This window comes from Gekko japonicus, unplaced genomic scaffold (assembly GCF_001447785.1).
Source record: "Gekko japonicus isolate JY-2015 unplaced genomic scaffold, Gekko_japonicus_V1.1 scaffold269, whole genome shotgun sequence".
Lineage (NCBI taxonomy): Eukaryota > Metazoa > Chordata > Lepidosauria > Squamata > Gekkonidae > Gekko > Gekko japonicus.
The window spans coordinates 454,236-466,148 of record NW_015168659.1 but is presented as its reverse complement, the minus strand read 5'-3'; the positions used below and the strand labels follow the sequence as shown (position 1 = coordinate 466,148).

Below are 11,913 nucleotides of genomic sequence, written 5' to 3'. Positions count from 1 at the left end.
AGGCAGGCAGGGGTGGGGAGAGGCAGGGAGGAAGGAACTTACCCTCCCTCTTCTCCTGCCTCCTCCTGGCTGAATGAGGGCCGGAAGCGGGGCGGCCGGAAGCGGGGGGCGGGGCTTCGTTATGTGCCCCGCCCCCGTACCTCACCCGGGGGAACTGCGATCCCCCGCGATCCCCTCCGAAATGACCTCTGGTGCCAGATAAAAGCTTTAAACATCAGACAAGCGGACATTCCACGGAAATAAACAAATGCAAAGTCATCTTGCCTAGCCCTGTCTTTTGATTGTTTTTCGTATTAAATTTTTGCCATCTGTTACGCTGCTTAGCCCCTCAAATAATTTTCATCTTAACAAGCCCTAAGTAGATGTTACAAGGGATCACCAACACACACTTCCAACCTGCCAACAGCAACGTCGCTACTAAAAAATGACATCGGACACATGAGCCATCAAGCTCAAACAATTTCTCCCTGCAAATGATAGTCAGTTAAGTACGGCAGGAGCAGGGTAAATGAGTACAATGATGTCACATCAGCCACTCCCCATTATTAGAAGATGCTAGGGAGACATGGTCAGAGGCAAGATTTAGAGATGCAAGTCAGCGGCAGCCAGCCTTCTCGCAGAATTTTTAGTTTGGGTCTCAATGGCTAGAACCAGTGAGCTGGCCAAGGTAGGTCTAGTAACAAGTGTGGAATCTATGAACAGTTTTGTTCTATAGTCTAAAATGGCATACCTGGAGGAAATAAGAGACTATAATGAGATGAATGGTAACACTTCTCAGTAGTCCTACGTATCCACTCCAGGGGGCCTTAAGCTGTACTCAATAAACGGGACTCTGACACCAACACAAATAGTAGAACTTTCATGACATTGAATTGTAACACTAGTTTAATTCCACACTGTTTATGACCCTGTTTGACGGCCTGTTTGACGTTTTCATTCAGGCCGGAGGGTGTGTGTGTTTTGTTTGGTTAACACTATATCTTGCATTGGTACTGTGTGATATTACTGTACTTTTGGAAAAATTTGAAATAAACACAATGTTTAAAAATAAATTAGTAGAACTTGCAACTCAAGATTTCTAAACATGGTATTAAGATACTTGGGTGCCCAGTAGTCCCTCAGGCTTTGAAATATATAAGGAAGTAGTAAGAATATTTTTTCTAATTAATTTAAACCTCTTTGATTATAGTATATAATATATGAAGATGCTTATCTGCTTTGGCTTTGGCCAATTTCCTCCTGTTCACACCTGCTATAGCTAAAAATTTCACTTTAATAGTGCAATTCTGATCCTTTGGGATTATTTTGATATGCATCTGGAGGGAAAGGCAAACATAGCAATACCTATGGAAGAATTCCCATTTTAAACAGACCAAGAGCATGTCCATGTTTTCTTAACTTTAAGGCTACCTCCGCCAAATGTTTATGTTGCCTTATTGTATTTTTACACTTCAGACCTAAGTGCATGGCAATTTCCATTTATTTTAACATTATTTACTTCCAAGTAGTTAGGACTAGTCATAATTATATCAAGATTCTGGTATGCATGTTTCAGACAATGTATGGTTACTCCTCAGGATAATCTATATTTCTGGCCAGCTCACTCACTGATAGGGCTGCTGGTTTCCCTTGCCCGAGCTCTCATTTCCTGCTGCCACTTCTGAGGAAGGTGGGAGAAAAATAATCTTTTTTAAAAAATCACCATTGAGTGACAGTGTGATGTCACTTCCAGGGAAAACTAGGAAGTGATGTCAGTTCACTCAAGGAATTACAGGACACCCTGTGGTTTCACCATAGAGTTTCCTGTGATTCCTAGAAAGCTGTGATGTCACTTCTGGGGTTTTCCTGGAAGTGATATCACACCATTGTCTGCCAGTACCCTCCCCCCCATGTTTCCCCCCAGACCCCTGCTGATTGTGCCTGGCAACCCTCCTCACTGACTTTAACACACTAGACATGATAGGGACAGTCAGGTTTGTTGTTTATAGTCTTTCTCTGTTCACATATAAAGTATGTGTCTACTGTTCACAAAAAAGGTATGTTTGAGCATGGACAGCTGAATTCTTCCCATTCACTGCCTTATGATCCATTGCTTCACATATTTTTCATCTCTCCTCAGCACATACATCAGAAAAATGCCAGGCTGTGAAGAAAACACTTGAAGCAATAGAGCGTAGGGGGCTAAAGCAACCCCCCCCCACGCAGAAAGTAAAGGGGGGTGACCTGGTGGAGGGGAAGGGGGCTGGAAAGTGAACAAGCTGGGTAAAAAACAGAAAACACCCAGCGGTTGCCAGGCAGGGTGTTCTGGGGACTGCCCCCGGAAATAACATGGTTTGGGGTGGGCATGCTTCTAACCCACCAGAAAAGAAACATGATCACAGAAAAACTGGGGGCGCGGGAGGATTTGGCTCCAGTTGTCTGCTTATCGCTCACAGCAGTTCAGGGGCGGGGAGGAGCAATTGCTCTGGCTGAAAACCAGACCCACATAACCCGGTGAGACACTGTAGTGACCTCAGAGTTGCCACTACATGGCAATAAAATGATGCAGACAGCCAATGCGGTGTCAATACAATATAGGAATGGCTGCGGCAAGCAATGCAAAGAGAGATTTGTGAGACAATTTGAGACCGCCAGCACAGCGGCCAATGCAGAGACCAATGCAGATTGGACCTAAGATGCTGAAGTTACAGAATTAGCTCCCAATGTCATTTTACATCCACCAGCACTGCAGCAAGAAGACCGGGGGGGGGGGTTTGAAGAAAAAAGCCACCCTGAACTTTATATGAGCTCTGCTTCAGCCAATTATGTCATGGAGAAAAGAAAGAGAAGCTAAGAATCAACAGCTTAGGACTAAATCAGTAAAACCACTTAAAATGTGTTCCACTTTCAACAAACTGACTTTTCAGTCAACTGGTTGTGTATTAGGGTTGCCAAGTTGCGGTGGAGAATTGTGTGTCTTTGCAGAATCTGTGCCGCGGGGACGGCGAGACATGTTGCACCCGCCATCGCCAGGACATGACACTACACGTCACTCTGGCAACGGGGCTCCAAACAGCCCTGTTGCCAGAGCGACGCGTAGCATCATGTCCTGGCGACAGCGGTGCAATGCGTCTCGCCATCCCCACGGCACAGATTCCGCAAAGACATGCGGATCCCCCACCGCGATTTGGCGAGATTTGGGAGCCCTATTGTGTATGCAGATGTTTATTCCACTCTTTTCAATCACATAGATCAGGGATCCCCCAACCTTTTTGACCCTAAGAGAACATTTGGAGTACTGACATAACATGCTGGGCGCAGCCACAAAATGGCTTTCAGAAAAATGGCCACCACAGAAGGAGCCAGCCACAAAAGCACTGCTGCAGCTTCACACAGTGAAGATCTTTGTGTTTTGGTAGCAGCAGCTTCCAGTGCAACATTTAAAAAAAATCTGCATAACCGTTCAAATCTCCCTTAGCCAATCAGAAGCCCTTCTGGGCAAAAAGCCCAATCTGGTTCTAACCCACTTTCCAAAAACAGTTGGAGGGCATCAGGAAACTTGTTGGCAGGCTCCATGGCACCCATGGGCACCCTGCTGGGGAACCCTGGCTAAGCACTTCTGAGTTTTGATGATGAGCTTCATTTTTCTTTTGGGGATTTCGCTTGGTCTAAAAAGAAGCCATTATTGGAACAATCTGTGTTATACCAAATCTAGGAGCTGCGGTGGCTCAAGTGGTTAAGACGCTGAACTGCAGGCTGTGGAAGGTCGGTAGTTCAGCAGTTCGAGACCCGAGTGTGCCGCATGACGGAGTGAGCTCCCGTCTCTAGTTCCAGCTCCTGCCAACCTAGCAGTTTGAAAGCAAGAAATTGCAAGTAGATAAATAGGTACCACTTTGGTGGGAAGGTAACAGCGTTCCATGCGCCTTGGTGTTCAGTCATGCCGGCCACATGACCACGGAAACGTCTTCGGACAGCGCTGGCTCTTCGGCTTTGAAACGGAGATGAGCACCGCAACCCTAGAGTTGGACTCGACTGGCTTTCGAGCAAGGGAACCTTTACCTTTTATACCAAACCTAACTACCATATTAATGTTATAGGAAAGGATGCAATTTATGTTTTAGTTGCACGTCAACGACAACAAATATAGGGCCATCACATTTTTAAAAAAACATGTAGTAAACACGTGAACAGATGCAGTTCCTGGGAGTGTATATTCCATGTGTGCTTAAGTCATGTCGGAAAACACAGAAAGTATCTCTCCTTTTTTTGAACTTATAAAGTGGGAGGGGGAGCACCGCTTTATAACCGAGCAAGGCACCACAGTCCCCAAAGCTAGCAGAAGAGCGTGTGAAACACAGAACAGAAAAGTATAAAATACCACAGGCACACAATACAGTGTAGTGCTGGGAACCATGTGTCTTTTAATTAAAATCTTCATGGACCATAACCATCATTTAAAAATATTATTACAAGAACTTGATCCATTGTTTATGAGACCTTCCTGAGATCTTAATAGGAAATAGCTATTCCCTGATTTCATATGCTTATGAATCTAAACCAGCAACCAGAAACAGAAAAGCACACACATTAGGGGATTGTCAACTCTAAAAACTGCAGCCTGTCTGTCAATGTATTCATTATTGTTTCCGTAGACCCTCTGCCAGAGTCTGCCAATCAGTGATGGAAGAACAAAAAGGAACCAGTTTGGAAGATGATTTTGAAGCAACTGAGGCTACACATACAGGTAAAGGAGTGATGGTATAAAATCATTACCAAAGAATAAGATTCCTTTTATGTACCCCTTGTTTAACTGGTACATAGTAAAAACAACACTAGGGACACATAAAGGAGGTTGGGATCTTTGGGAGGTTAATGTGAAATATCCCCTGTCCTTGGGAGGGGGAGTAGGTGTCATTCTAATTGCCATACTTCACCCCAAGCCGCTACAAGCAAAGTTTGTCTGTGCAAGTTTCCTTTATATCCCTAAGAATTGTCCCCCAGCAACAAATGATAGCATACAGGTATTAGGTCGTTGGCTTGTTAGCAGGTAGGTTCAGACAAAAGCCCACTTTTTTTGTACATTTCATCCAAGCCAAGTCTCCCTTCATGATTACCCTCCAGTAGCAAAGTTCAGATAGTACCCACTTTGCAAGTAGTAGCTTGATGTGCTAGATTGAAAAAAATTACTTCCATGTTCCGATTGGCAAATGGCTGGTAGCATGGAAAGAACAAACTGACCTAAAATTATTATCTCCACCATACCCTGCTTGTTAGCTTGCCTGGAGCAGCAGTCAGACCATTATTCAAGATGGCGATGGATGAAACAGAATTTTGGTCAAACTCAGTGGGGCATCTGTTATGGCCTGGAGCATATGCTATACAAATATGACTTAGTAGAGAATGCTTTCCCAGCCCAAGGCCAAGAAGCCTATGTTGTACAAGTGTAGCAGCACTTAACAGAACAGAAATTTCCACACTTTCCCCTGTTGATTGTATAAAATGCACGGTTACAAAACAGACCTGCCTCAGTTGCTGTGCATATGATGCTGTGGTAGCATTCAGTGCATTATACTGACTTACAAACATTTTTTTTAATTTCAAAAATTATTGTTTTTTAAATGTGGAATACCCCTAATCACAAAATATACACAATTATTTCCAAACCAAAATTCACAAAGGAATCAGAATCGCAGCATTTCATCTAGAGTTGCACAACTACCAGTCTTCCAGATAACAAAATTCATGGTCCCATGATGCCTGTGGTATGACAGTGAAATGGGGCCACCCACAGGCAAGAGAGAGGAAATTGGCGTGGTCAAGCTTTCAGTCTACTTTCAATTCACCTTGAAACTGGATTTTACTGTGTGAAATGGCAAAATCCATTTGCAAACAATCACTGGATTGAAACTGCATTATTTAGCATGTGTGAAAGTACCCTGGGACTGAGGGATGTACAACATCCAGCACATAAACACTTAGCTAATTCCCACCTACTCACCAGTCTAGGATATTATGACCATTTCTGGGAATCTGACTACTTTGAAGCTAAGGGTCCTGGCAGAGAGTTTAAATAGGCCTAGAGCCAAATCATACATACATACCCCTCTCCCATCCCTGGGATCGGGAGGAAAAAAAAGACCACTCCCTTCAACAGAGGTTGTGTGTGTATGGGCAGCTGAAGCTTTTTACAACATGGAAGTAAATAATATCTGGGTAGCTGGCAACTACAATTTTAAAGCTTTCGCAATGGACACCCCCTTGTCCGTAATTTTTGTCCCATGAAAATACCAAGCACAGTCAGGCTCTGCCACCCAGCATATCAAGGTATTGCTCCATTTCCCTGTTGAGTCCTATACCATACCAGCAAGTTCATCCCCTGACCCTGCGTATCCAAGCTCTGCCCCCTGAATTCTGAAGGTCTCAAGAGACCCAGCAGTCATGCAGAGTATAAAGCAACAGTGTCCTTTTCTTCTCCTAGGACCTAAAGGGGTGATCCATGACTGGAGAAAGTTTAAATTAGAAAGTGAAAATAGAGATACCCTGCCTCTGAGCAAGAAAGAGATCCTTATCAGGCAAATGTCCTCACCCCATCGCTTGGACAACGAAAGCGAGACCAGAGACAGATTGATTCGGAAGGTAAGGAAAAAAACCCAACAAAATGCACAAGTAAAGTGATTCAATAGCTGGGGAACAGTCACAAGACTGGAGTAATTAAGACTTGAATTTGGACACCAGTTCTGATATCCTGTTCACTTATTGAATATTTCATTGCTAGTTCATACAACAATGTTGGTGGATTAAAAATGCAGGTACAGCAGATCAAGGCCAATCAGGCCCAGGGCTAGGTAGCCAGGCAATGGTGTTTATTGCCACACATTTAGCTTACAATAGCCACGTCCACCAAGTCATTACCCACTAAAACAATTTTCAGCAACTTTGTGACAATCCAGCAAATATGAACTAAGTTCTACGTCGTGATGATGTAATAGTATTTATTTCATTATTATATTTTTATTCTGCTTTTCAGGTCATGCTCAACCCATCTAATTTTCATTGCATTATTTTTTTCATATTAAATTGGCTAACGCAAATACAACCAAAACCAACAAGAAAGAAATATAATTTTAAACCAACAGGATTCTAGATGTATTTTTACAAGGATAAGTACATAACTTAAAACCATATGAGAGGGCAATTTTGAGCAGAAAGGCTGCTTTTCATTTTGAGTGCTTTGTTATATACCTGTGTCGGTATAATATTTGCTCCTCAGGCCTAGCGTACATATTTTATAAAATGAATGAGGCGGAAGAATCCTGAGGTGGCAGAATGGGCTGTATCTCTTTGAAGCTGAGAACACCATTTTGAAATGTTCCCCCATGTAACAAAATCAGCTTGGGTATGGGTGCGTGTGCATATAAAGAACTCTCTAGTCCAGTAGGCAGAAAGCCTAGTCCAGTCCCTTTAATAATGTGATGGTTTTCCACATTCAGCAAGTTTGTTTTTACACAGGGGAATGAACATAGAACAATGTGAGTCTCCCTCCCCCCCCCATTGGAATGATACAGGCCATTGTATCACCTCAGAAATCTGCCACCTCATTCTGCCCCATGTCTGGACCAGGTTTCACTCACCACCTGTCACAGATACTTACTTCAGATGGGTTTTGTGTTGGTTTGGTCATTTTAAACCACATTTGTTGTTGTTCAAAGCCATTTGTAGTGAAAGGCTTCAAACCAATACTGTTATTGTGATTTTGGCAAACACTGAATTAGGCACTTCCCAAATTACACAGTGGAACACTATGCTCTACAGCTTGAGGATGAACTCCTCCCCAACCTGTTGGTTGCCTCAGATTTGGTTCGTGTTTAGCACATATGGTAAGCACAATGTGCATAAAGTTAGTTTGAGGGGTGTCTAAAGCGGTATCCTTTATAGTATAGTTCAGGCAATATTTTAAAATATGTGTTTATTTTTTTTCTGCTTGAGTTTATCTAAGTGTTAAGGCAGACCCTGCCTTGGTGTAGTAATGTAACCAAGCTATTACCTGGGTTTCGTCTCAGTTATCTCCCTGAGCAACATACCATAAAGCAAAAGAAGGCTTTATTGAAGAGATTCAGGGGGGAAAAGTATAAAAACAAGGCATATAGTTCAGTGGTAGTAACATGCACAGAAACAAGAAAGGTGACTAGCTACCTTTTACTGGAGTCCTGACACAGCATAGTTGGTTCCTAAAGGAAACAGCCCTAATTCAAGTATCTTCCTGGCAGCAAGGAGAGGTGGGGGGGAAAGGTTAAAGGGCTGGATAACATAACACCCCTTCTCACTAGCCATACTTATAGAAAGCTGCAGGCCATAACCTCCTGACCTCTTCAACCAATCACTGGGCATTATCCATGGAATTTTCCAGGGTGAGAGCAAGTCCCCCCAACCAGATTCACAGCTGAACTGTGTGAGCCTAATTAGCAGGCTTCGGTGGGCGACCTTGAGAAATATCTGCCAGTGTGTGAGGTGACTAACACCTGCAGAGAATCAGAGAGCAGTGAATTTAGCTGGAACAAACTGGAAAATTCTTTTGAGACAGCTTCTGTCTTGACACTGAGGAACTATTTGACTCACAGTGCAACCCTATGCAAGATACATGGGAGAATGCCTCACTGTATACTGTGGGACTTCCAAAGTAAACCTGCTTTGGACTGTACTGTTAATGTTTGCATTGCTTTTGGATTTTTAAACTTGCTAGCTGTTTGTATCTATGCTTCTTCTGGCTGACTTATATCTTGCCTTTTGGTTATAAGTAGAAGACCTCTTTTTAAAAAATGAAAAATAAAATATTGAATCAATTGCTGCTGAAAACCCTGTGCAAGAATTCAGGTTCAACGGACAGAATTATGAAGAAATTTGAAGTGAACTTCAAATGAACTTTATTTTACCTCCTCTCAAGTCCTGTCAGAGTTCCATGTAATTTGAAAGGGACAAATGCTTTCTTTCTCCAACCTCCACTGCAAATACATGATGGTCTAATCAAAGGGCATCAGTTTGTCTACTTTTTATGTCATTAAGTGGGACCAAATGAGAACATTTGTGTTATCCAACAGGAAGCACATTAGAGGGGGAAATTCTCTTAAGTGAAAATGAACACTAGAATGGTTCTGTTAGCAAGACAGCTGCCAGAAATAAGGAGTCAAGGGTTGGAAAGTCTCCTGAGACTCCTACCCTTACACTAAGGGAGTAAAACCTGAAAGCTAAATGGCGATGTTTTGGAAAACAAGGGAATCTGGTAAAGACTGAATACTGGAAAAGCTGGATGGTTTCCACACTACACAGGAATTTTTCCCTGGTGGAACATAGTAGCATGCTCTTGTTTTCCAGAGAGCCTCCACGTGATATTGTGCTCTTTCCATGAACAACTTTGAGGCTCCCAGGGATTTCCCCTTTAAGCTGGAGCAAAGAAAAACTTCTTTTACTCCAGAGAAACAAACAGCAAGGTGGGTGCTGCAGTTAGAGCCTCCATGAGAAAGTCCTGCCTTCAGTCTGTCTGTGGAGCTTCGTACTGCTTTCAAACTGGCGGTATTGGAACTTCCAGCTCCAGCATTTCTTCCTCCTTTTAGCCCTTGAACTGGGCCTTTTTTCTTTAACAACAGAGGCACAGCCCAGCTGTTCATGGGGATTGTGCTGGGCTATGTGTAGCAAAATGCAGACAACAGGAATAAGTAAGGATGGGCAACTCCAGCGGCTGGTGGCCGAGGAATGCCAATTGCTACCTCTTCATGCCTCCGTCTTGCTCACTGCTATTTCCACAGCAGAGGGTGGCTTCTGTTAGAAGTGGAGGACTTTGTGCTGTCTCCTGTCTCAAACTTGAGAAGATGGCACCATAGAGTTTAGACAGATAGAGAGGCCAGGACACACAAAGCATACTTTCCTTCTTACTGTCTGATGCTTTCCTTTGAAGTAGAATGCTACTCTTAGGGGCAATTTCCTCTGCTTCTGTTCTCACACACTCCTCTCTCTCACACGCACACAAAGAAGGTGTTTGATCTCCATCTTGCACCATGGAGGCTGGACATACGTCCAACATCTAGTTAGTTAGAATAGGTAATCTATATCTCTTACCTGCACTCTCAGACATGTATTTCCTTTAATAAAACTTACTTATTAGTTTTAGATCTGACAGCTGACTCCGTTTAACTTTGTCTTTTGCCACACCTAGCCCCAAGCTCTGCTGCATTAAAGCCTTTGAGCACTCTGCTACTTTTCCGTGTTTCCCTGGCAGTACCAAGTCCAGAGAATCCAACGGCTTCTTCCCACCCTGAGTGCAACTTTGGTTGGGCCTTTTGCCTTTTGGGGTGGAGGCTTTTGCAGGGTTACCAGTGAGAGGACAGGATGGGTACAAAAAGCTGTCAAGCCAAATATAATGCCGCCTTTATTGTGGCCTCTCACCAAGAGATTTATCCCCCCTGGAGAACCTGAGAAGGCTAAAATGTTGATCCTAGAGGGTTCTTCTCCCTTTTCTATAAGGTCCTGGGAGTGCAATTGAAAAGTACTCAGAACGTGGAGTGATTCAGCAAGAGTGATTCAGCAAGAGTACTTTATTAGATCAGGAACAAGACAAAGAAACCAGCTCGCAGGCCGGTTTATATGCGTTCAGAAAACCCGCCACCAAGCACACCTAAACACACCCCCTACTCCCGATAGGCTATTTACAGTAACCGGGCGACCATTGGTCTCCCGGCTGGGAAGCTGGCCCTTTGATTGGGCCGGCTAGGATCCTATGGATCCTTTGTCTTTCGACTGAAGCTACTGAGGAGTATTGCCTGGTCAGCCCGGGCAAGTCCGGGCATGTCAGGCTGAATGCACTACACGTGGTAATGGCGACAGTACATTACACAGGGCATCCTGCTTTCCCTTATCATAACAAAGGCAGGCACCTTTAAGCCATGAGGGCTCCTGTCAGCACCACATAAGACCCCTTCTCCCCTCTTCCTAATTGTGGGATTTCTAGTGCTGCACCGCTGAGCTCCGCAGAAAGCCAAAGTACTTCTGCCACCTCTGAAGTCCAGTGAAAAACACTTCTCCTAGGTGTGGTTTCTCATCTCATGCTACTGAGTTCCCAGCCTCAAAGCAAACATTCATTATTTCTGCCTGCTTCAAAGCTCAGCATAGTACCAGAGACACCCTATGTGGTGGATCTGGGATGGGGAGTGGAGTCAGTAGTGACCACAAATACTAGAAAGCCAAGTCAAAATAGTGTCAACAGTGAAGAATGAAGCAACAACGATGGGCTGCATTTCCATAAAGACAGGATCACTATGAGGTAAAAAAAAAAAAATGCCTCAGAGCCAATGGCCAATCAGGATTCCACTAAATTTTTTATTTAGCATAGCAGTGACCTATTTACATGCACAGCACTGTCCTGATATTGAAAGAGCTTTTCATAAAGGCAGACAGGTAAGAAAACTGCACCTGAAGAACAACCCAACTCAGAGGCAAACTAGATGTTACAAATGCCCAACCCAACTCACTATCATATGTAACAAACCACATGACGTGGGCTTACGCACTTTAAAAGCACAGCATTGCTCTGTTGGGCTCCAGAGAGCTGTAAAGGGGGAGAAGGGGTTTCCAGTTTCCTTCCTGTGCCATTTTCAGTAGTAGAAACAGCCACAGGTGGAGGGGAAGATGTTTGTCCCTCTCCTGGGACACATGGAGCCAGAGAAAAGGGCAAAGAGTCTCCCCCCCTGCTCGGGGCTGTTTCTGCTGCCGAAAATAGCACAGGAAGGAAACTGGAAGCCCCACCTCCTCTCTTGAAGAGCTCTAGAGCCCAATGGAGTAATGGAGTGGTTTCAAAGTCAATAAATCCACTTAAAATGAGTTAAGTGTGTCAGTGAGTGCTTTTCTGCACACTCTATTCACTCTTGATTTTCTTGGGAATCGATC

The 11,913-nt window shown here is 43.8% G+C and overlaps 1 protein-coding gene across 1 annotated transcript in view; it reads left to right on the top strand.

Annotated features, from left to right (window-relative positions):
- Window positions 1-4,659: 4,659 nt before the first annotated feature.
- Window positions 4,660-11,913, top strand: part of PDC (phosducin) — a 12,653-nt gene continuing 5,399 nt past the window's right edge. The window contains exons 1-2 of the mRNA XM_015415248.1: window positions 4,660-4,723; window positions 6,458-6,615. Of these exons, the coding sequence (XP_015270734.1) occupies window positions 4,660-4,723; window positions 6,458-6,615 (222 nt within the window). The remainder of the gene's footprint in view (window positions 4,724-6,457; window positions 6,616-11,913) is intronic.